Source organism: Callospermophilus lateralis, chromosome 17 (assembly GCF_048772815.1).
Source record: "Callospermophilus lateralis isolate mCalLat2 chromosome 17, mCalLat2.hap1, whole genome shotgun sequence".
Taxonomy (NCBI): domain Eukaryota; kingdom Metazoa; phylum Chordata; class Mammalia; order Rodentia; family Sciuridae; genus Callospermophilus; species Callospermophilus lateralis.
This window is the reverse complement of record NC_135321.1, coordinates 66,945,022-66,970,851: the sequence shown is the minus strand read 5'-3', so window position 1 is coordinate 66,970,851 and position 25,830 is coordinate 66,945,022. Positions and strand designations below refer to the sequence as shown.

Here is a 25,830-nt window from a genome sequence, read left to right as displayed (position 1 = left end):
TCAGGAGGAGGAGGGCTGGAGGTGTGTACTAGAGGAGGCACGTAGGGCCGAGGACAGCGTGACCCGGATGATTCCAGGTCTCAGCCAGTGCAGGAGAGCAGGAGGCTCTCAATCAAGGTGAAAATCACATGATCGTTCAGCACTAGTTTAGCAGATACACGTCCATTTTCTCCCTCTACAGGGGACACACTGACGTCCTTGGGGACCTCCTGCCTTTCTTCTGCCAGGGAAACTCGAGAACAAACTGCAGCACAGTCAACAGCGATTGACTGAGAACCTCCCACGCTCACTGACCAGTCCCAGCTCCTGGCTGGGACCATAAAGACCCTGCCAAATGAGCGAGCGAGCCAGTCCTAGACGTGGAACAGCTAGGGGGTAGTTCCACTTATCGAGGTGCCGGGTCAGGCAAATAGGCAGAGACAGCGGCAACTGTGGAGCCGGGGGCTGGGGGTGAGGATACCAGGAGCCTGTGGGGAAGTTCCAGAGACGGTGTGGTGACAGTCGTGTAACGATGCCACTGTACTTGGTGCAGCAGACCGTACACTTCAGAATGGTTAAAATGGGGAGCATGGGGGCTCATGGCTGCAATCCAGCTACTGGAGGCTGAGGCAGGAGGATGGCAAGTTAGAGGCAAGCCTAGACAATTTAGTGAGGCCCTGTCTCAAAAAAAGGGGGGACAGGTGAAGGTCGCTCGGTGATAGACTGCCCTTGGGTTCAATCCTAGAATCAAAAAAAAAAAAAAAAATAGTTTTAACCTTTTTAAAGGTAAATTTTATGTTTTGAATATTTTGCCAAAATTTAAAAATATGCCCTTGTAGCATCTCCATCACGGCAACAGTGGAAGAGAGGAATGCTTCTCAGGTGATGACATGACTGTGGCTTTGGGATAGATTTCTTCTGACTTCTGGTGACAGGTGAGTGACCTCAGGCACATTGCTGCAGTGACAGATTATGGCCAGCAGGTAGCAGCACAGAGCCAGAAGGACGGCTGCTCAGATTACTGAACTCTCCCCATTCATTGATCAATCAGAGAATCTTAAAATTTAAAATTAAAAAAAAATATATTTTGTAGTGCTGAGGACTGAACCAAGAGCCTCCTACATGCCAGGCAAACTGTCTACCCATAAACCACACTTCCAGCACCATAAAGATTTTTTTCTTTTGGTACGGGGATTGAACTCAGGGGAACTTAACCACTGAGCCACATCCCCAGCTTCCCTCCTTTTTTTTTTTTTTTTTTTTAATTTAGAGGCAGGGTCTCACTGAGTTGCTTAGGGCCTTGCTAAGTTGCTGAAGCTGGCTTTGAACTCACAATTCCCCTGCTTCAGCCTTGGAGCTATTAGGATTATAGGCGTGTGCCACTGTGCCTGGCTCTCCATAAAGCACTTTTAAAACACCTGCTGGATACCTGGTACGTTCCCAGGCCTGGATCACCAGGACGAGTGAGATAATGCCCTGATCTCACCTGGAACAACTATCTAGGAGAGGGGGCTAGCTTACAGCTGACCCACCCCACCTGGACTGGTTATCTGGTGGACAAGGCTAGCCTGCAGCTGCTCCAACCTCACCTGGAGTGGTCACCTAGGACAGGTGGCCAGCCTACAGCCTTCCTGACTCTACTGAAGCAATGGTGTAAGGGACGGGGTACCCTGCTGTCGAGTCCCCTAAGCCTTCCGAAGATCACAGTGGGAGCACAGGGCAGAGGGCATGGTCATTTCTAAAGGTTTAGAGAAACCACCATTTCTTTACTAGGGAGACCCGTGCTACCCTGGGCAAGCCCTCTTCATCTCAGTTTGTAGGAGACACTGAAGGTGCTTTGTCTTCGGCATCTCATTGGCCATCACCAGATGCACATTGTCAGCCACAGATGGTCTGAAGGTAATATGGGGGTCTGAAAAGAGCCATGACTCTGATTCTCAGAAGGAGCTGAAGCCCCCCATACTGAAGGAAATGACACCATTCTCCCTTCCACTGATTTCAAAAAGGGGGAAAAATTAAAGAAATCTTCCTCCTTTCCCACGCAGACAGATTAATCTGCATACAATGACTGTTGAATTCATTATCTCTTTGCCTGGTTGCCTTAGAAACGGGTTTCTTTTAGAAGTTGGTTTAGTTAGAGTTTGAAACCATTGTGTTCTTCATAAGAGAATGTCACATTGTGTATGAAATCAAACCCAGCACGGCCCGTTTCACCCCAGGTGGGAACCATGCGCCTTTCTCCAGAAACTTGGACTGCTCATCCTAACCCTGGGAAGCTGGTCACAAAGATCGAGAGGTGCAGAGCTCAATGTCCATCTGCATCTGCATCTGTTTGTCACCAAGTAGCAACCACTCGGGGGGGTCCAACCACAGAGAGGGTCCAGCACAGAGGTACAGCACTTTCCAGGCAGGTGCGAGGACCTGGGCTCCACCCTGCCGCACTAAGGAAGGAAGGAAGGGAGGGAGGAAGGGAGGGAGGGAGGAGTAGGCTAGACAGGAAGAGTGACGTCCAAGAGGGATCCTTTCATTGAAGACAAATCTTGAGCGAATGTCCATGTGCAACACGGCTGAGCAAATGAAGAATGGACTGATGTCTTGATTCAGGGCAGGATTTTCTGGGAGAAAGAAGGACCAAGAGGAAACCCCATGGGAATGGACCATAAATGTGGAGTTGACGGGAACTCAGGATTTCCAAAGTAGTCATGGACATGTTCATGAATGTGTCCATACAAGCCTGCGTGTGTACACATGTGAGCCGTGTGTGTACACATGTGCACGTATTTCCTAGTTCTGTCTGTAGAGAGTTCAAGAAGTCAAGACGCCCAGGGGATATGCACCAGGCCGAGTCCCTGGTCCTCAATACCGTTCACCACTGAAAAGCACCAGGGCCCTCCCTGCAATGGCTGATTTGGGGCTGAGGGGTGGCTATGGATGACCTGATAATAATGAGCCGGGAAGGAAGGACGTGTCAAAAGATGCTGGGGACACTTCACTAGATCACAAGAGCCACATGGAAGGGCTCTCACTGGCAGGGAGGGGCACTGTTGCCCACGGGCAGCTGGCCCACGTGGGAGGCAGGCTGCCAGGGGAGAGCTGGCGCTTGCCACCTTGTGAGGCTGGCATCAGGCAGAACTGTCAGGATGCTGGGCCCAGGGAGCCTTTCATGAGGAGCAGGATGGCTGCAGGGTCCATGTCCCCACAGAGCGCTGACTGGTTGCTACAGGGTGGAAAATCCGGCTTCTGGTAGTGGAAGAGACCCGCCAATGCAGAGGGCTGGACATCCCCTGCTTCCAGATGTGGGGCCTGGGAGGGACAGTCTATGTGGTGTCTGGCCAGGGAGGCATAGCCCAGATTAGAACCAGGGGAACATCAGGCAGACCTCACATGGAGGAAGGAAAGGAGGGAGGGAGGGAGGGAGGGAGAGGGAGGAGAGACAGGTGGAGGGGGAGGCCTGTATTCTCCCAAAACACCGAGTCATAATAAACTAGCTGATGATGATGGCAACCATGGGCGACACGGAAGGCTGAGGCAGGAGGATCGCCAGCCTCAGCAACTTAGTGAGGCCCTCAGCAGCTTAGTGAGGCCGGGTCTCAGAATAAAAAAACAAAACAGAACAAAAAAAGAATGAGTCTGTGGGTGTCTTCTGCTTGGGGTCAGGTGGTGTCCGCTCTGGAACCTAAAGCCTCATCCGCAGAAGACCTGTGAGATGAGCAGGGTCCTGGGCCAGCCCGCGAGCAGGCCGCCACTGAGGCCACGACCCCAGCCTCAGGGCCCAGAGCCAGCCAGTGTCCCCGAGCCCACGCCCTGTGCCATCACCAGTGTGAAGACAGGCTCCTGGTCTCCCTTGATCCCCGTCCCATAGGAGGCCACTGAGCCTCTGGGAAGGGGGCTCCCTCGGAACCCTGAGGGGCTCAGTGAGGCCTGGGGCTCCCCCTCCAGCACGAAGTGGCCGTGGGTTGGCAGAGTGACAGGACCGGCCAGCAGCTACAGAATCTCATGCACAAATAGGGCCTGGGCTGATTTTTAAAAATTTCTTTTAAACCTAGAAAAAAATATTCCTGGGAGAGAAAGAGCACACCAACAAGAGGCCAGGACACTCCCACTCCAGGGTGCTGCTCAGGCCCCGGGAAGGCTGCCTGGCCCACCCGTGGGTGCTAACGTCCAGCTGGGCCACCACCTGACATTCGTTCCCTGAACTTGAGATGAGACACCATCATTTCTCAGAAGGAATGCTAGGTCCCCCCTCAGACAGAGCATCCTGCGTGGATGGCCGCAGCCAGCTGAGCCAGCTGAGCCAGCATCCTGGCGCACAGTGGGCGGCTGAGAAGACAGGATGGCCAGCGCTCCTGTGCGACAGCACCACCCTGTGGCAGCTTCGGGGAATGACCCAGCCTGAGCCCAGGTCTGTGCAGGATTTTCTCCTGCAGAAAGTCCAGCCTCTGTACCCATTAACAGTTACCTAGCACAGCATACTTGGCAACACAAAGTAGCAATTCTTATACAATGTAAAATTGTTCTCTTCTTTTTCCATTTTTCTTGGGTGATATACCCTGTCAGAGATTGATTGTCTAGACGTTAGTAACCATTCTCTAACTTGTACTCAACTAGGGTCATTTTGACCCACTTCCCTTCTGTTTGCTTGCTGCTATGCCAACCTGGAAAGTCCTGTGGGAAATACCAATGTACCCACTGCATTGCCTCACTAACTGCCCAATCCAGCTTCTGTACCTGCTTGCTTACAGCTACGTCAACCTGGATGTGGTTTTTGCCTTTAAATAACTTGAAATGCTCAGGCTTGGGGCTGTTCCTTGCAGAGACAGTTATGGGTCCTGCAGGGAGCAGTCGCTGGCTGGCCAGCTAAATAAAGACTCTTCAATTTGGACAAAACTGGGACTTGGTGTGTTTTCTGAGCGACCTGCCCCACAACAAAGCTGCAGTTCCTGCCCCCCTGACTTCCCCGAGCTCTGACTAGGTTGCTGCTGTAGCTGTTAAGGCACTGTGTCCACCCTAATGGTTAGGTCCTGCTGCCTTCACACTCACATGGTCAAACAGTGTTTCAAAGTATAAGGACATTTTGTTTAGAAAATTCCAGTGTCTCCCCCAGACGTGGGTTTTGCTGGCAGGGTCCGATTCAGAGCCCTGGAGTTAACAGTATGTTGAAATGACGAAAACAGGTGAAGCTTGACAGTGTGGCCTGGGAGTGGACGTCCTGGTCAGGCCTGGGCAGGCCTAGGGTCCCGTGTGGCTGGTGCAGCCTGGAACCGGATGCTCAACATCACTGGGAGAGAGAGCTCAGTTGACATGTGCCCATGCTCTGGACAGACACTTCTCTAGGGGACACGCACATGAAGGGCACTCAGCAGGGTCAGTTGCAAGTCAGATGCTCTGTGAGCCCTGTTCACCCGGGAGGCGGCTGCCAAGGAAAAGCAGGACTGGCAGGCGAGGCCCTTATGCTGCTGGTGGCGACGTGAGATGGCTGGGTTTTTGTTCTATCCTTTCTCAAACCTAAACTGCCTGGTCGGACGGCCCAGCAATCAATCGAGCTTTCAGGAAGCAGTGGAGGGAAATGGAGCTGGGTCCAGATGAAAACCTGTACCCAAGTGTTCACAGCCACACTGGGCGACATAGCAACAGACGGGGCCCAGGGATGCTCACAGAGGTAGGCAGACATGTCAATGCGAGGAAGTCGTCCACCAGAGAAGGAGGGGGGTGCACCAGAGAAGGAGGGGGGTGCCAGACAGTGGCCCACGGGGGAAGGGGCGATGTGCAGTGTGTTGCCAAAAGCTCAGTCCTTGCCCCCAAAGCCAGTCCAATAACAAGACATGGTCTTGAGAAAAAGGAAAAAGAAGGTTTATTGCTTTGCTAGCAAAGGAGAAGCACAGGGGACTCCCGTCCCAGAGGTTGTGATTCTGCCATCAGTAGGAAAAGGAGGGTTTTTTGGGGGGCGGGGGTGGTGCCTGGGATTGAACTCAGGGGCACTCGACCACTGAGCCACATCCCCAGCCCTATTTTGTTTTTTATTTAGAGACACTGAGTTGCTTAGCGCCTTGCTTTTGCTGAGGTTGGCTTTGAACTTGTGATCCTCCTGCCTCAGCCTCCCGAGCCGCTGGGATTACAGGGCGCACCACTGCACCCCACTAGGAACAGGAGGTGTTTAAAGAGGGGCTCCACAGGCTTCACTGTAGGTGTTCTCCGTTGGAGTTGAATTCACTTGTTCATTTGGGAGACAGTCGTTCCTGAGACCTGAACTGACTTCTTTCCTGTGGTGGGTGTGTGCTCAGGGACCGACACCTCTGGCTGGGTGATCCTGTTTCCCCTGAGATCAGGGAGGAAGCAGGGCGAGAGGAAGAGAAAGAAATACGTCTGCTTTAAAAATAAGTCGAAGTGGCAGAGCAGGGTTGATTCAAAGCACAAAGTGGCCACTACCACAGTGGAGCCAGAGACCACGTGCCACGCGTGTGTGCCACACACGTGGACACCCAGCAAGGGAACCACAGGGACGGAAGGCAGCTGGTGGCTGCAGGGCAGGCAGGGGACCTGGGTGGGCCTGCCAGTGGGGATAAAGGCGTGCCCTTGGGAAGGCAAAACATTCTGGGCTCAGACTGGGACCGGCCACAATCTGTGGCCACACTAAAGACCACCGACTCGCAACATTAGGAAGGGTAGATTCTGGCGTCTGTGGATGGGATTTGCCTGAAGGGGAGAAAAGCCAGTCCTTGTGGGCAGAGACGAGTGATGCCCACTGGGGGGCGCCAGGCAGACAGGGCCTCCCTCCCAGGAGCCTGCTGTGAGGTGCTCCAGGTCGAAGGTCGGAAGGCCGGGGGCGGGGTTGCCTGGAGCCAGGCCTTCAGGTCAGGGGGCACCTGAGTGGACGACAGGGCAAGCACTGTAGGGCTCAGGAGGGACAGCAGCATGGCATGGTCAGGCCTGGAGGCTGTCCCTAGATAGCCAGCAGCGGCTTGGAGAGGGACTGCATGGTCTGTTGCAGGGAACCCAGGGGCCGTCAGGCAGAGTTCCCGAGTGTCCTGGGGGGGCCGCGGCTGGGGGAGGGCCATGGGGATGGGAAGGAGCTTCCTGAGTGCGACTCTACCGCGGTGACCCACACTGAAGCCTTGTCCTCCAGGGAGGGCAAACACCAGGCAGGCAGGAGCTGTGTCCCCAAAGCCCATGGCCCTCAGCACAAGACCTCGTCCTTCAGGAACTCTGACTTTGGAGCCACTGTGACTGACGGGTGACAAAGCCACTTCCACATGTGGCCAGGCTGACCTCATGCTGGGGAATCCTGCCCATGGCCTTCGGCTGGATTCTAGGACACATGGGGTCAGCCTCAGAGGTATGAGGTATCCTCAATCGCCAGGGAAGGCCAGCCTCCCTCAAGGACACAGGGACAGAGGTGACAGAACTCACAGGGAGTTGCTCACCTGAGAAGGGCACAGCAGGACCGGAATCCCATGCTGTGACCACAGCCTTCTCTCTCTCTCACCATGGGTGCCACTGGTCACCTGCCCAGCCTGGATGGCTAGGCTTGTGCACTCCCACCCCAGGTGTGCAGCCTGCTGTCTTGGAACCAACCTGTGGCTTTACTGAGTCTCATTTTAAAAGACAGCTGGGGGTGAAATGTTGGCCAGGTGTGGTGATGCACAGTGGGAATTCCAGTGGTTTGGGAGGCTGAGGCAGGAGGATTACAGGCTCAAAGCCAGCCTCAGCAACTTAGTGAGGCCCTGAGCAACTTAGCAACATCCTCTCTCTAAAGAAAATGTAAAAAGGGCTGGGGATACAGCTCAGTGGTCCAGTGTCCCTGGGTTCAATCCCTGGCACTAAATAAAACAATAAAATGAGTATGATCACTCTGGAATATAGTGAGGAGATTCCTCAGAAGACAAGTAACAGAGCCACCAGGGGACCCGGCTGTAACACTCCCCAGTGTTTATCCATAAGAACTAAAATCATCGCACTGTAGAGACGCAGCCGCAGCCGCAGCAGAGCTCACAATACGCCAGAAAACCAAGAAGTCCTTCTTCAAAAGCAAAGGTGAAAATTCCTCCTAGGTGGGTAGATGCAGGAAACAGCAGACACTGTGATCTCAGGCGTCCAGCAGGACCTTGACCTTTCTACCACAGATAAAGAGTGGTTCCTGGGTAAAGCCACAGTCCGCTGCTGGAAGAACAGGCCCCCAGTCAGTGGGCCAGAGCAGCGAGCCCAGAAAGAGAGCCACATGGACTCAGGCAAAGGACGTTTGCAAAGGAGCCAGGAACGGGATGGCTCGGGCAGGCTTTTCAATATGTGGTGCTAGAACCGGAGAGTCACTGTGGCTAAAATCCAGGCCAGCGACAACACCAAGCGCTGACAAGGAGCGGGAGCCACGGGACCCTCTTCAGTGCTGGTGGAAACAAAAATGGGATGGACAAACCCTCGTGCTGGATGCCTTCCCACAACCCAGAGAGCGGAGGGGCCACACCAAACCCACATGTGCGTGCAGCACTGGGTTCGCAACCTCCCTGAGCAGCACAGAAAGACGCAGAGGAAACTCACACCCCGGCCACTGGGTGAGAGAAGCCAGTCCCAGGGGCCATGTCCCGTGTGACTCTGTGTGGCCTCCTGGGAGGGCAACGCTGCGCTGAAGAGGCTTCTAGGAAAGCTGTAACTAAGCGCCACGGACTCGGGGCGCTCACAAGTCCCTCTGCTCACAGATTTGGGGGTTAGAAGCTCTTGACCATGGTGTGGGCAGGGTGTTCTCCTGGGGCCTTTCTCCTGGGCTAGCAGGTGGCCGTCTTCTCCTGTGTCCTCACGTGGCCATCCCTTGGCCTGTTGTTCCAATCTCCTCTTCTAGAAGGACAGGGGTCATTCTGGATGGGGGCCCACCCGCACGACCCCGTTTTTGCCTTAGTCACCTCTTCTCTGCATGCAGCCACACGTGTGGGATGCTGGCGTCGAGACTTGGGGACAGGGTACTGGGAGGGTGCACTTTGCTCCCAACATTGGGTGCCACTCTGGTCCTCTTCTTGGGGACCCACAGAGCTGCTGGTTTGGAGTGAGACCCAGAGCAAGAGGTGGCTCTGGCTGGGAGTCATGCGACCCAGCTGGCCAGTGCCTGGTGGGGTGATGGCAGGTCGCAGAGCCTTCGCAGGCTCCTGGGGGTGAGTCCCCGCACAGACGCGCAGGATTCTAGAACAGGGCTCTCCTCTCAAGGAGCAGCTTCTGAATGCTTGACCACGGCCACAAGTCACCCCGGGACCTCAAATGTCCCTCGTGTCATCTGACCCGCCAAACCCTCGTGCTGGGTGCCCGGCGCAGCGTCTGTCCTGAGAGGAAGTGGGCTATGCCGGTCAGCTTCCTCACGCCACCAAAGGATCCGCAAGAGCAGCTCAGGGAGAAGGTTCCTTCTGGCCCCTGGCCTCAGGTGTTGAGTCCACTGCTCTGGCCTAGGGTGAGAACACAATGGCAGACCAGCATGGCAGAGGCAGGCCCTCAGCTCACAGCATCCAGGAGGGAGAGGGAGGTGGCGTGGCGGGGGGGGCATGAAAAGCCCTTCCAGGTGACCTGCTCCCCTCAACTAGTCCTGCCTCCCAGAGGTATGTCCAATGTACTATCTATCAAGAGGATTGACCACTAAGGGGGACAGCGCTCTCAGGACCACTCTTCCCTAGAAGCACCACCTCTGGACGTCCCTGCACTGGGACCAAGCCTTCAAGCACACGAAGGACGTCCAGGTCTAACTGGCCCAACCCAGCCCTTCAGACACAAGCAAGTGTGGAGGAGTGGCCACAGGCCCATGGTCCCCCCCGCACTACGCTGCCTCCCCTCTGCTGTCCTCACCTGCGCTGGTGGGCACTCCCTACAGTCCATCCACAGAGAACAGGAAGACAGGCCGCATGGACAGACAGCTCTGCCCAGTACCCAGGCACCCCCGGACAGCTACGGCACCACAGCCCCCGCGTGGCGTCCCCGAGGGATGGTCATCCTCCTGGGCAGGACCTGAGAACACAAGCTGCCACGTGGTCTGTGGGATGCTGCGGGGAAAGCCTTGGGAAAGGGATGCGAATCCTCCCAACCCAGAAGTGCTGCCGACCTGGAAAGGCACCTGCCCAGGTGAGCTTCTCTACACCAGACTCGAAATTGGAGATGCTCCCAACTCTGATGCTGTCAGAGCCATGACAAGATGCCACGGCGGAGAAGCCACCCTTGACGTCATGTAGCAGATCACAGGTGTGGCCTGGAGAGGAGCATGGGACCCCCGCACCACTTCCTGTTCTTCTTCCTCTCCCCTGCCCCCTTCCTCCTCCTCCTCTTCTTGTTTGGTTCCAGGGATTGAACTCAGGGCACTTAACCACTGAGCCACACCCCAGCCCTTTTTATTTAGAGACAGGGTCTCGCTAAGTTGCTGAGGCTGACTCTGAACTTGAGATCCTCCTGCCTCAGCCTCCAGAGCCACTGGGATGACAGACATGGGCCTCTGCACCCAGCATGTTTTTTCTTTTGCTTCTTTACAGTAAGATAAATAGTTGTCTCCACCACATGCTTCAGCCACAGTGTGCTACCTCACCACAGCTCCAAAAATGATGGGGTTCATTAATCATGGACTGAACTCACAAACTGCTAGCCGAAATAAACCTTTGCTCTTTATAAGTTGAATACCTCAGGCATTTTGTTACAGTGATGGAGAGCTGACTAACACAGTTTCATATACACCCTCAGAGGCGTTGGTCTCCTAGGTCTTGGCCCAAGGGTTTGCGGTTCTAACAAGCTCCTAATATTTTTAGTGCATCTAAATTTTGACTATGATCTGCTGAGAAGGCCTTGCCCATGCAGAAGAGGAAGGACCACAGCCAAGGAATGTGGGTGGCCTTTGGGTGCTGGAAAAGGCCAGAATACGTTCCCTGGATCCCTCAGAAAGGAATATAGCCCTGCAGTGCCCCATGCCCAGGGCGGCGAGGCTTCTAGAGGACTTCTGACTATAGAAGTATAAGACAAAGTGGTGCTGTTTCCATACACTACATTTGTGGCCATTTGTTACAGCAGCAGCAGGAAACTAATACGGCAGGCCCTCCACTGTGCCGGTCAGCGTCCCACCCTCTGCTGTGCCCATCAGCTTCCTCACCATGGCAACACACACTCCAATCGAGGAAGGGAAGGGTGCACTTTGGCTCACAGTTTTGGAGGATGCGTTCAGGACAAGCGGCCCCGTTGCTTTGGGCCAGTGGTGGTGCAGTACATCATGGCGGGAGCCCGTGGTGGTTGAGGCCTGTTCACCTTGTGGCTGGGCATGGAAAGGAGGGGGAAGAGACCAGGTGGCACTGTGCCCTCTGGGGCACACCTCCAGTGACCTACGACCCCACTCGACCCACCTCTTGGAGGTGCCAGCACCTCTGGAAGATCCACTGGGCCATTTGAGGTCAGCACCCCCACCCAGCCCCACCGAGCAGGAATGTAGGTAGAAAGTTCCTTCCCAGCGGCAGCTCCCCCTCCCCAAGTTGGACCCTTTCCATGCTCAGAGGAGAAGGTAATTCTCTCTGTGAACCAAAGGGCTTGAACAGAGGGTGGTGGGGACGTGTCACCCTCCCATAAGGGGCCACTTCTGGGTTACACCAACGGCCATCCACCAGGTTGCTCAGGAAAGAGGTGGAGTGACTTCCAGAGCCCCGGACGGAAAAGAGGGGAGTGACTGAGCGGGCCAGGGCCTGAGAGAAGGCCACTGTCTCCTGAACGGGGTGACATCGCTGGGTGGGCTTCCTGCAGGGCTCCACCCCTCCCGGTGACATCAGTGGGAAGGGCCAGAGTACTTGGTTGGGATACCCCCCCACCCCCGTGTGAGCAGGAGCTGGGCCAGTCTCCTGTGCCTTCAGTGAACACTGAGTGTCTACCCCAGGCCTGCTTCGTGGTCACCAGTTGAAAGTGGTCTTTCAGAGTGATGGGCTCACATGTGTAGGGTTGTCTGTAGGGTCCAGACCTGGGCTAGCAATGTGGCCCGTGGGTGACCCTGGCTCGCTGCCTCTGTTTGTATGAACTGAGAATGTTTCTCCCCTCAAATTCATATGGTTTTCCCCATGTGCCCCCCATATTTACATGGCTCATTTGTTAGCCAAGCAAGAAGAACCACCTGCTGGTATTAATTAGATGTTTGATTGCAGCAGCAGAAAAAAAGAGTGTCCAGGGAAAATAAACTACTAGCCATTTGCCAAGAACAGTTGCTGAAGGAATCAAGGATGCTGGCAGCAAGATTAACAGTTCATTAAAAACCAAGGTTTTTCCTTGGCTAGGTATCAGTTCTGGTAATGCTCAGTTGTAATTGTTTACTCAAGGCATCAGTGTTGAGTGCAAAGTGACTGAGAGGTGACCTCCAGGAACAATCTTTGTAGAACAATCATGGTGAAGGTATTTTCAAAGAGAAAACTCTAATTTAGTGCCACCTCGAGTGGGATCCACTAAGATGAGCTAACACTACTAAGGGTAGTAGAAATGAATGTGGAATAGAGAAAGGTTTAGTGGGACAAATCTGCAAAGCTTGTGAAAATATAGAGTGTTTGCATCTGACGGTCATTTACGGTACCAGCAGGTACTCTGCCATGAGCTGCTGGACTCCCATCAGCAGCTGTGGACTCTGCTTACTTGAGTGGACGTTGTCAGTTCCACTAATGTTTGGCGCAAATAGAAGCTTCTTAGGTTACAGCACTTCAGTGGCTTAGCAGTGGTGATGTTTCAGTGTGAATTCTTGAGCTCAGGGATGAGATGGAAATTTTTCTGGGAAAAAGAGAACCCTTCATGATCTTTATTAATGAATGTTGGATTGCTTTGGGAATTAGCTTTTAGTGAAGACTTGTTTCTCAAGTAATCTAACTTAAAATAATGAAGCCAAAACTGCACTTAGATGCAGATCTTATATTGTAAATAGGTCATCCAGAGGACACTTATGTTTGAATCACAAGTAATGCCACGTGCGTTCCCTCACACACATCCTGTGCTGTCAAAACCCCAAACAGGACGTGACGTCTCCATTCCCATCCAAATTTACGGCAGGGACATTTTGCAAGCTCAAAGGACAATTTCAGGAGTATTTTAAATAACCTGACATACATGCAAAGGAAATTTCCAAATTTCAAAACCCATTTAACTGTGCAACGGAAGAGATCCCACCTAACCTTCACTAGGAGGTGATCCATTTGCGATGTAATGGAAAGTTGAAAGGGAGACATCAAGAATGGAAGTTTTATAAATTACAAATGATTCATATGCTCAATTAGAATCCTATGCTGGAGTATCCCTATGAGAGGCAGGGCCTCAGGAATGGGTCCCCAATGTAGAGAAAGTATTGAAGGAAAAGCCTGTGTTACCTTATGCCACAGGGTCTATGAGATGAACTTCAATCATAAGAACTTGGAATGTAGACACATCTATCATGATTTATTGTGATACATGGTTCTCTAAAATTCTTTTTTTTTTTTTGTATTGGTAAGGATTTCCAAAGATAGCTTATGAAGAAAGTAACCACTCCTAATTTAAAGGTGAAAAATTGGGTTTTCTGTTTCTAGCTTCAGTCATGTACGCGCGCGCACACACACACACACACACACACACATTGTGGGTGAATGTGTATATCATATCTCATTAACATTTTTTTTAACATTTATAAGTTGCTAATATTTTAAAGTGTCAAAATACCTTCACCTGGTGTTGAATAATACCACACCTTGATTTTGCTGATACATTGAAAATACCATGGAATTTCTCTAAAATTCTGTCTTTTTTCATAATTCCCCAAACCAGGGCTAAGCTTACAACTTGGGTTTCAGACTTTATCATTGAGGAGATATAAAAAGGTTGCACTGACGAACACTTAGTCCCTTCAGGAATATTTGGATCGTGGGGACTGGTGTGCCTCCTCCTGTGACCCTCCTGCCCTGCGCCTTGGCAGTTCCCTGTCAGGTTTGACCCACCATTGTTCCTGGGGCCCCTGGTTTCCCCGTCTTTGTCACTGACCACATAACGTGAAGGACAGTAATGCTTCTGGTGCAAACGCCGATCAAGGCTGTTGCTGTGTCTAGCAGGGTCCCCAAGTGCCCAAGGTGAGGCTTGGTCCCCAGGGTAGGTGAAATCTCTAGGAGGTGGGGCTACTGGGAGTCCTTAGGCCGCTGGGGTGTGTGCTTGGAGGGGACCGTGGGACCCAGTGTCTTCCTCTTCCTTTGTGCTTCCTGGCTGGTGCGGTCAGTGGCTTCCCCCACATACTCCTGTGAGGAGGGTCAAAGGCCCAGTCAATGGGGCCACGTGACCTTGGACTGGACACATCAGAACCCTGAGCCTTCTCGGCTATTTGCATGGCAGTGTGAACAGCTAACACAGGCGCCACAGTTTGACTCCTGAACGTCCCCCAAAGGGCTCTGTGCCAAAGGTGTGGCCAGTATCCTGTGGTGCTCTGGGAGCTGGTGGGACCTCTAGGAGGTGAGGCCTGGTGGAAGGAAGTTAGGTCACTGGGGATGTGCCCTTGAAGGGGAATTGAGACCCGGCCGCTCTGGTCTCTTTGTGTCTCAGATGCTGTGAGGTAAGCTGCTTCCTTTGCCACAGACCCCCAACTGAATCAACCATAACTGAACCCTTTATAACTGTGACCCCCCCAAAAAATCCTTCTGTCTTTAAGTTGTTTATCTCGGTCATTTTGTGACAGCAATGAAAGCCAACAACACATTTTTTGCAATGCTGGGGATGAAACCCAGGGCCTCGCACATGCTAGGCAAGTGCTCTACCCCTGAGACGCATATCCAGCTTTTAAAAATAGAGTGACCACTACAGAGTAGGTGCCCACTACCACGTATTGTAAGTCTCCAGGGAAGTGACAGTGAGTAAACATGAGTCCCTTCTCTCTTGGAGCTTCTGAGGAAGGGAAGGAGAAGCACGGTGAAGAGCGAGCCCGGTGAGGTCTACTTGAAAAATAGAGCGAAGGGCGGGAGAGGCTGAGCTCTTCTAGGTAGGACGGTCCAGGAAGGCCTCTCTGCCAAGAGACCTGGCTGAAGTGGGCAGTGAGCATGTAGCTTTCAGGGGCTGCGCTATCCCTGTGAAGGGAACAGTCAGAGCAAGGCCCTGGAAGAACGCGGGAGCACAGCCACCGAGGGCCACATGCAGGACAGGCCCAAGGTCACTTTCTTAGAGGCTCTGAGCGAACAGGAGTTCATCACGGTGGATGCCGTGGTCACGATGGAACTGGGCACTGTCGTGTTGAGGCTGGGTGACCTTCAGTGGGACTCCCGGGTCAGTGGAGTGGCCAGGCTGAGGGCAGCGGGGAGGCCCTGGAGAGCGGACGGTGCCCATGGCAACAAGGACAAGAGCGAGGCTCGGTCAGGAACAGAGGAAGGCTCTGTGGCCGGTCCCCGGGAGAGCCAGGAAGAGGGCAGGGGGCGAGGCCCACCGTGCGAGTACGGAGCCTTCGCCATGGTGAGGGATTGGCATTTTTAACTCAAGTGGTCATGAGACACCCAAGAAAGTCTGGTTGAGAATCACACAAAGTGGTGGGGTGCTTAGAGGGAGGAGGGGAGGCAGATTCACTGTGGAATGTGCCCCCGGGAGTCAGGTCTGAGGGGCTCTGTCCACCCCCTCCCACGGTCTAACCTGCTGCCTCGCAGGAATCCCCGGATGCATTTGCTTGTGGCAGAGGAAGGCCACGTCGAAAGCCCAGACTTACTCATGTGCAGGATTTTGTTGGCAACAGAAAACTTCCGTGATTTCACAGCAGATTCACCGTTTCAAATAGAAATCAAGAACAGAGGCTGGGTGTGGCTTGGTGACAGAGCCTTGACTAGCATGGAGTCCTGGGTTCCGTCCCCAGCACCCCCCAAACACACACCACCGTCCAAACACCAAAGCAGCAAAAACAGGAGCTCAGCACAAGACGTCTCCTCGGGAAGGAAAATGACCCAAACCGCCTGTGGCCAGTGTCCACTTCCAGCCCCCGCTGAGGTCTGCACACACGGCTGCTGGACATCTCGCTGCAGGTCAGCGTCACCAGAAGGACATTCACGGTGGATTCAGACCACAGGGAATGCTGGCCGTGAACCCCAATTAAGTGAAATCATAACTCCTCCCAGAATCAGTTCCCATCTTCTCGTTAGACTTGTCTTACAAAAGTCATAGCAATTATTTTCATTGCATTTGATCTATCACATTAGGATTTGATAATTTTTTTGCAAATTCCATCGCTTTTGTGACTTACGTATCTGCATGACAGACAGCACCCTTGACTTTACCTTGTGGCCTAAACTGTCCCTCTGCAGAAACAGCTGATGCCTGCTCCAAGCTCAGCTGGCCCAGGAGCTGGCCTCGCAAGCATGTGTTCTGCAACACATCTTTGCCGCTCTGAGTTTTCTTTGAAGCATGCAAAAAAGATAAATTTAAACAATTCCAACTCAAAAGTTGGGCATGGTGGCGCACACCTGTAATCCCAGCTACTTGGAGGCTAAGGCAGGAGGATTGTAAGTTTGGGGCCAGCGTCAGCTATTAGTGAGGCGCTAAGCAACTAAGTGAGATCCTGTCTCTAAATCAAATTTAAAAAGAGCTGAGGATGTGGCTCAGTGATAAAGCACTGGTCACCATGTGGTGGGGACCTGGGTTTGACTCCAGTAAGACCCCAAAAATACAAAACATCCCCCCAAACCAAATTGAGATCACACACCTCTACCTTTAACCCTCAACAACCAATAACCAAGTGATGCTATCTCAGTTGAAATTGTGAGGACTCTTTTTTTCAATCTCTGGAGGTGGGGAGGAAAGATAAAATAATTGATAAAATTGATAAATGTTTAGCTAGACTAAAAAAAGGAGAGAAAACGCAAATGAATAAATTCAGAAAGAAGAGATATCACAACTAATACCACCGAGATAGAAAGGATCATAAAAGATGACATATGCCAATAAATTCAGTCACCTAGAAGAAATGGATAGATTTCTAGAAATATACAACTTGTGAAGTCTGAATCGTGAATACATAGAAAATCTGAACCCAGACTAATCCTGAGCAAGGAGACTGAGTGCATGACTCCAAACTAACCAACAAATAAAAGCCCAGGATCAGGTGAGAATTTGCTGAAATTCAACACTCCTTTTTGACTAAAATTTCACTGGAGAAACTTACTGAACCCTTGAAGAGTTAACACCAATCCTCAAACCCTTACACACAATTAAGAAGAGGGAACACTTCCCAACTCACGGTATGAGACCAGCATCCCTCTGACACCAAAGCTGCACGAAGATGCTGAAATCAAAACCATAGTTCAATGTCCTTGGAGGCCATGCACACAGAGGTCCTCAGCAGAATCCTGGCAGACTGGACGGAGAGCACATGAAGAGAGGGGACACCAGGACCAACAAGGGCGACCCCTGGGGTGCAGGGTGAATGAATGGGCTGCAGAAGGGCTGGACACATGCCAATCAGTGCATGTGACAGACCACAGCCAATCAGTGCATGTGACAGACCACATGATCAGAATGAGTCCTGCAAAGGTCACATGACCTGCCAACAGCCGCTGAAAAGACCTGACAAAGTCCCACACTCTTCCATGATATGAAGTCCGAATGCCAGGTGCAGAGGGGCTGCACTCGACATGACGAGGCTACCCTCGAACTCAGCAGTGAAAGCCTGGAAGCTCGTCCTCCAAGACCAGGCAAGGGTGCCCTCTGTCACCAGTTCTATCCAGCACCATCCTAGCAGTGGCAGCCAGAGCGATGAGGCAGGAGACAAAGGGCATCCACACTGGAAAGGAGGAGGCACAGAGGTCTGTTTGCAGATGGCGTCATCTTATACAATGGAAACCCCGGGCTCCTCAAAAAACTGTCAGCACTGTTCAGTGAATTCAGAAAAGTGCAGGATACAGAAAAAATGTACAAAGGTCAGTTGCATTTCTTTGTATAAACAAGGAACTATCCAAATATGAAATTAAGAAAACAATCCCATTTCTAATAACATTAAAAATAACACCCCCAAAATGCACCCAGCAAGTGGTCAGTCTCCAAAATACCTACCAAGTCCTACAGCTCAACAGCAAAAAGCCAACCAGCTCGACCGAAAGACGGGCAGAGGATTTGAAGGACGCTTCTTCAAAGGGGACATGCAAATGATCAATGGGTTATGAGAAAATGCTAATGTTATTCATCATCAGAAAATGTAAGTCAAAACCTCTGTGAGCCATGGCCTCACACCTGCTCGGATGGCTAGTGTCAAAAACCAAAAGAGGGTGAATGTTGGCAAGGATGTGGGGGTTGGGACTCTTGTCCACTGCTGGAGGCCACAACATGGCACTGCTGCTTAGAAAGCTCAAAAGACAACCACCGCAGTGTTCAGCGATCCCGATTCTTGTATATGTCCCCAAACATTAATCTCTCTGTCAAAGAGAGAGCTGCATTCCTGTGTTCACTGTGACATTACTCATAACATCAAGCCACAGAAACCACTACACATCCATGGGTTCATGAATGGATGATCAAAATGTGGTATACATATGCCATGGAGTATTACACAACGTTAAAAAGGAGGAAATCGTCCCGGGTGTGACACTATGGATGGATGAGCCTGGAGGACGTAATGCTAGGGACACATGCTGGTCACAGAGGGAAGGGAGCCGCCTGCCTCAGTCACATGTGGAGTCCACACGAGTCCAGCACAGAAGTGGAGAATGGGATGGTGGTTTCCAGGGGTGGGAGGAAGGCAAAGCCTAGTCACACAAGAGGAGCAGGTTGTAGAGAGCCGGATGCGACACTGTGCCTGTGGTTAACAGTGCTGAGTGACACATGTCGAGTATCTCCATGAACGCAAACCAAGGGCAGGAGGAGACCTGCAGGTGGGGGATGTGCTTATTCCTTGGTTGTAGGGATGGTTTTGGGGGCACACGCATATTAAATTAATCCAATCATCCGCTTTAATACGTGCAATTTTATGTATCTCAATTACAATATCAGAAAAGCTGTTAAAATTTAAACAACTTTTGGTAATGGACTTAATAATATTTACCCGGATTAATAACTTTATAGATCTGCGTCACATGTTCCACAAAAGGGAAAGATTTGATAAGAAAATGTGGACATTGGGGAAGAGAAGAGTTAAGAGTTCAGGAGGTAGTGTCGGAAGACCCCCACAGGATACGTGGCTGCGCGGTGGCAGGTCCCTTGGCGCGGGAGCAGGGCCTGCCAGAGCACGCCTGCCTCCCTCTGACCTGGGCTGGCAGGAGTCTGGGGTATTTAACATGGGGTGTGCCCAGCTGTGGGTTGACCCTGAGAGACCTGCCCCTCGCTGTCCTCACCCTCTGCCCCAAGACTCTGGCCACAGTGGTGCCCCGGACACTCTTGAGCTTTAGGCACAGTAGCCCATGACAAAGCATTCAGGTGCAAGGTCTCCCTGGAGGCTGGGACCACAGTTGAGGCAGGGAGGGGACACTGTCCTCTGTGTGATCGGCCCTGTAACCCAGGGGCTGCGGTCACTGTGACCCACTGCTCCAGTTGGAATGTGTCCTCCAAAGTGCACGTGTCCCCAGGGCCATGGTGTTGACAGGCAGGGCCTTCAGGGGCTGCCATGGGAGCAAAGCTGAGCCTGTGCCCTCCATCTGGGGGAATCTCTGTGACCCAGAGAAGCACACTGTGGACCCTAAAGAAATGCGTGTGGTTGACAAATAAAGTCACCTTTGCCCCTGACACTCCAGGTGTGGATATGGTGCCCCTCCTTTTCCAGTTAAGACCCCGGCCTGAGCTTTCCCAGGACCGTTCCCTTCCTTCAAGGAGACGTGGCTTTTCAAAATGTTCGTGAACACCAACTGGAGCACTGTGGGCCTCCATCTCCAGGCCTCTGCTGGAGGATCAGGGAAAATGGCTCCGGGGTCCTTGAGGTGCTTACTGACGTTTCCTCAGGGCAGCAGATGGACACGGCAGGGCTGCAGAGGGTAGCTGGACCCCGAGGCTGATGATGGGACGCTCCATGACACCATTGGCAGGGGCCCTGGGAGAGGCTCCCACACCAGCATCAGGGCGAGAGTTGCCATTCCTCCCGACAAGGCCAGAGCCAGGGCACCAGCAGGGACCAGGGCCAGCGTGTGTGCTGGTCTCCGTGTCCAGCAGGGTGTCGATACCACAGAGCCAGCCTGAAGCCTCTGCTGCTGGGGACAGTCACCCAGAAAGGCATCAGCGGGGTGTAGGTGATGCTCTTCTTATCACAGGCTGCGTCTTTTAGCTACGAACACTTCGTTCCTGCTCTGGCCAACCTACCTGGGCTCTTTTGGAGGTGGAGGTGGTGTCTGTGGCCCTGAGAAGCTTGTTAGATGACCTGCTCTCTGGCCCTGCGTGTCGTCCTCTTCCCCATCAGCTCCCCTTTCTGGGATTCCAATCTAGGACAAAGTCTTTTCACCCACCTCTTTTCCTAGTAAGGAGTTTTTGAAAACAGACTGTCTAAGAGTAGTCTTAGGTTCAGAGTAACACGGAGCAGCAGGCACAGCCGTTTCCCATCCCCGTCCCTCAAGGCACTGTCACCATGCCCGGAGTTGTCCATCAGGTGCCATCCATGGGGCTGGACTAGACACCATTCCTGCCCAGGTCTGGGCTGCGCTTCCTCTTTGCTGGGTGTTCTGTGGATCTGCACAAATGAACAAGGATGTGCATGTGGAGTAGCTCCACGGCCCCAAGTGCCCTGTCCTCTGCCTGTTCCTCCCTGGAAAGGGAACTGAAATGATGGGACAGTTTCCACCTGACTCTCGAATACAGGAGCCTGACGCTGCTCCAGTTAGCAGCACTGAATTTTCAGCCAAAGGATGATTTCAGTTTGGAATCAACCAGAACTGATATTAGGTATGAGTGAATTACACAGGAACTAAATTATTCTGGGTGCTGGGAGATGAGGAGCAATTCTGTAGGGTTCTTTATTCTTATTTAATTACATAGCGGGTGTCATGGTTTGCATGGGAGGCATCCCCCAAGGCACCTCTGTTAATGTGAAAATGTTCTAAGGTGAAGTGACTGGACTGTGAGAGCCATGAGCGAATCAGTCCGTTCAGACTAGGAAGTAGTCTAATGTGACCAATGTCGTGGTAGCTGAGGCAGGAGGTGTGGCTGGCTGAGGCAGGTCCTGGGGGAGTTCTGGAGGGTGCCTCTCCCCTTGGCCCCTTCCTCCTCTCCCCCTTTCTCCCTGCTTCTGGTTGCCAGGGATAGAGCAGTGCCCTCCACCACGCCCTTCACTTGGGCCCAGAGCAATGGACTTGGACCCCCGTAGACTGTACCTCTGGAACCATGAGTCAAAATAAACTCTCCCTCCTTCCTGCGGCTCTTGGCAGGTGTTTTGGTTACAGCAAGGCAAGCTGAGCAACACACTAGGGAAGTCTCCTGATTGCCGCTTTCAATGTCATGAGCTGGTTTCAGGCCCTACCAGGTAGGTGTCATCCTTGAAAAGGCTTATGTCTGGAAACCTGGGAAGATGGGGTCAGCAAGGGAACTTGCTGCCTGTCCTGGTCCCATCTGAACTGCAAATCCTGTGTGCTACTGCAGGATCTCACAGTAAATTATAGACGTATGCAACAGTGTGGTGGAGGGGCTGTGTTGGGTCTATGCCCCAGTGCTACGTGGTGGACTCATCACCAACATCAAAGCAGAGGCTACAGTGATCAGGAACTTCCTGAGCTGGAAGACAGTAGTTCTTCCCCCACCTTTACTTTCCTTTTAGGAGAAGCCGCCACTAGGGCATCCTCTGTGCCCTCCTGAGCCACCTCTCTGTGGACACCAGAGAGGCATGGGGCAGCTGCTTTGTCTTCTGCAACCAAGTCCACCCAGAACAGGCACAGTGGGTGTCCACGCTCACACTGTGTCAATCTTCAGCCCGCTCCTGATCCCACAAGCAGCCAAGCCAATGGATCACCTTCAGTATTATCTTCGAGTTCCTGGTTGAAACTGCTGTGTGCTCTCTTCCTCTCAAGCCCTTTCCTGCCTGGCCTTCCTCCAGCGCCTCTGGATGGCTGCAGTTCCACAAGCCCCTGTCCAGGCTCTTCCCTTCGGCTCTGCACATTCTTCCCGGGTTGGAGGGCCCATCCTGGGCATCTCTCTCTGGCTCCACCTGAGCGTTCCTCCTGCTGCAGACCCCCAGGGACACCCAGCCCCTTCACAGATCTGCCATGGGAACCCCACTGCAGCTGTTTCCAATGCCCAAAGCGAAGCTCCTCATTCTCTGCTCCCTCCACACCTCTGCCTCTGAGGTTCCTTGCTGAGGAGAATGGTGGCCCCACATTACCGAAGCCAGAAGGCAGAGAGGTCCAGGTGTCCGGCCTCCGCCTCCTCAGTCCCCAGGGTGTTGAGACCTCATGAGGTGTGCCATCCAGCTCAGCCGGCCCCTCTCCCTCCTCGTTTCTGCCCCCCACCTGTGTGCCCATTCGAGTCTCCCGCGGGACCACTCCGCTGTGCTGCGGCCTTCTGCCTCACCCTGCAGGGCTGTGACTCTTGTGCCAGCGTCGCGTGCACCATGGAGAGCATGAGTAGCACTGGGAAGAGATTCTGTTGGTACAGTTGGATGCGGGGTTTTGAGACCTGTCCACCTTCCTGAGCGTGAGCTCACAGAGATCACTCCAACCCATTTCGCTGACTCCTCCCACTGAGTCCTCCCACTGGAATTAGTATTGGCAAGGGAGCTGAGGCTCAGAGAGGCTCATCTGGTCTGTGCAGGGACTCCCAGGGGAGGAATGACCGTGGGGAGGAGAGTACCCGAGGACGGCACAGCCCTGAGCTGTCTAGCTGGCAGCCCTGCAGCAAGGCTCCCTCCTGGAGCCTGTGAGTGCTCTGACCCCCCACCAGGCACCCCACTCACTTCCAGAACCAGTAGGCAGACGGGGCAAGGAGAAGCAAGCATCTGAGGAAATCCTTGGTTGCATGTCAGGGCTCCGATTCAAACCTTGTTTGCTCAGTAAATCCATCAGGAATGCCAGCAACACCAAGAACCTTTCTGTGTTCAAAACTCAAATCTACACGACACCTGCAAACAGCATCGGACAGATGTAACAGCCCGAGTTGCAGTGTGATGTCCTTGGGTGGAGAACTCGGCACACCAGTCCTCTCATTCAAGGGCAGGTGGCAGGCGACGTTGATCATCAGCTCCACTAGGCCGGAGATAAACAATGTCCATGAGTGTGGTCATTCAAAACCTGTTCAAAGAATGGGCTGCTTAGAGCCCACCATTCTGTTCTTCAGACACTACTTCCCACTTCTCTGTCCCAAAAATCAGTTTACTAAATTTTTATTATATATTCATTATTTCTATGATATATAACAAATTACTAATAATATTATATGTAACAAAATAACTAACATATAACAAAATAACAGTAATTATTATTATTTCATCATTATTTTGGTGCTGGGGATGGAGCCCAGGCCTGGTGGCACACTAAGTACACAGTCTACCACAGAGCTACCCACTGTCCCAGAACTGCTTTTTATTAATATTTTAGAGATATGTTTCACTATACAGTCTCATTAAAACTCACAAGAGGAGTGAGTAAACATAGTAAGACTTTTGGGGGGCCACATTCCCATAATTTTCATTATAGTAAGTGGTTATAATTGCTGTTTTGTTAGTCATGCCATCAGACACATTATAAATTAAACTTTACCATAGGTGTGTATGTATAGGGAAAAGCAGGTACAGAGAGGGTCTGGTGCCTACACTGTCCCAGTTATCCATGGGACCTTGGATCAAATCTCTGCAGATAAGGCAGCCCTATCATATTTATTTTGTATTATTTATTTGAAAACAATTCCCTTTGGTTTAGAACTTCAGATATTTTCCCATGACACAGCAGCAGGTTCATGTTGTTTTAATCATTCTTGCAGCAGGTAAGTCCTTCTAAATTCAATATTTATTGTTGTCTAGATTTTAAAAGTCACCTTCATTTGTAAACAGGCTTTTGACTCCAGTCATGGGATAGCTCCTTCCCCCTCGCACAGCAGGGCTAGACCCAAGTAGACTCCTTCCTTCTTGTTACTAACTTGAGATCAAAAGCCCACTCCACTTTGTCACTTTTTCCCTTAAAGTTTAAAAGGCAACAAGTAGAGTCAAGAATTCAGGATCCCCCCCCCCCCCCCATCCTACAGCAGAGCGCCCAGGAAGTGACTCTGGCCGCTAACTGGCAGAGACACACCTGCGCTCGCTAACGCTGAGCTCGGCTGGGACAGAGCACCCGTCACGCAGCGGCTGAGCGCGCTCGGTCCTCCGCCTGCCTGCAGCCGATGCTGGGCAGCTGTGGGGTCTGGGGACGAGGAAGCGTTCCCACAGCTCCGGGGCTGCGCAGGGCGCCGAGATGCCCTGTAAGCGCTGGGGGCCGAGGCTTCGGACGCTGACGTTATTTCCCAGCAGTCCTCGAGCCACACTCGCCGGCCACTCTTCTCCAACACAGGGGTGGGAAGGAGAGCTTTGTGGTCAGGCTAAGAGGCCGTGTAACGCCTTCCCTTGCTTCTTGCCTGACGCCGGGGCAGGGCGCGGAGCGCACTGTGGGAATCAACCCGAGGACGGGAGGGAGGACACTTCCCGGGAGGGAGGATGCTTCCCGGAGAGGCTCATTAATTACTTACAAGCGCGCAACCAGCCGGCATCGCAAAGGCGCAAAACCACCCCTGTGCATGTTCTCAGTGGCTGCAGCAAAATACTGTCCAGATAAAGCTTTTCCAGGCCAGTCTCAGCCGGCGGTCTCCCAGGCTGTCTGACCCTCCAGGACCGCGTCTGCGACCGTCGCCCACCCCGCGGGGAGCCGCGCCCTGCGCCCCGCTGTGCCCACCCGCGCGCGGGACCTACCCAGCAGCAGGAGCCGGTGCGTCTGCTGCAGGTCCCTCTTCTGCTCGCGCAGCATGCGGTCGATGCCGCGGCTCACTCTCCGCGCCTCCCGGGCGGCCTCGCGCTCCTCGGCGCGCAGCTGTTCCGGGCGCCGCCGCTTCCCCTTCGGCTTTTCCGCGCTGGGCCCCGCGCTCGCTGCGCTCTGGCCGCCGCCTCGCGGGAGTGGGGTCCCGGCCGCATCACTCCCCGCCGTCCCGGCCGGGGCCGGGTCGGGCCGCGCGTCCTCTAGCCGGGACTCGGGGTCCGCGCAGGGGGCGTCCTCGGGGTCCCCGAAGAGAAGCGGCCGCAGGCTGTAGCACAGACCCATGGGCGGGGGCGGGCGCAGGGCCCCGCGCTCAGGCCGGGCGCGGGCGGAGGGCCCCGGCCCCTCACCGCCGCCGAGGGCCGTGCCGCATTGTCCGCGGGGTGCGGAGTGGCGGCCGCCTGGGCCAGAGACCGCGGGACTCGGAGCCGCGGGGCAGCCCGCTGCCGTCAACCCCGCCGCGGGCTCGCCGTCGTTACCGTAAATATCGCCCCGGCTGACCGTAGACTCGCTCGCGCCCGGGCCCTGGCTACCGTAAATGGCACCGCCCAGCCGGCGCGCAGCTGCGGACAGGGCCGTCGCCGCCGCCGTGCGGCCACCGCCTGGAGCCGCGGGCGCAGCGGTCACAAAACCAGGGCAGCTGTGGTCTCGGACCGCGGTGGATGAGCATCTACAGCCTGGCGTCGGGACGCAGCTCAGCTCAAGGTCGTTCTGCTCCCAAGTGTGACTTGCAGGGACGCATCGCCTTGTCGCTCTTTTCCTACCAGTCGTTCAACCCTCCCACTCTTGATACTTTAATACTTATATTCTTTGATCTCGACCAAAATCTCCAATGCTGGAAGTCCAGGCGTCACTTGCAACAATCTCTACAATTTCTTAAAATATTGAAAACCCGAGCTGGGCGCGGTGGCGCACGGCTGTGATCCCAGCGGCTTGGAAAGCTGAAGCAGGAGGATTAGGAGTTCAAAGCCAGTCTCAGCAATTTATTGAGGCACTTAGGAACTCA

General features: G+C 53.3%; 1 protein-coding gene across 1 annotated transcript in view; it reads right to left on the bottom strand.

Moving 5' to 3' along the window:
- Gnal (G protein subunit alpha L) overlaps window positions 1–25,109 on the bottom strand; it is a 117,216-nt gene extending 92,107 nt beyond the window's left edge. The window contains exon 1 of the mRNA XM_076837021.2: window positions 24,764–25,109. Coding sequence (XP_076693136.1) covers window positions 24,764–25,109 — 346 coding nt within the window. The remainder of the gene's footprint in view (window positions 1–24,763) is intronic.
- Window positions 25,110–25,830: the final 721 nt, after the last annotated feature.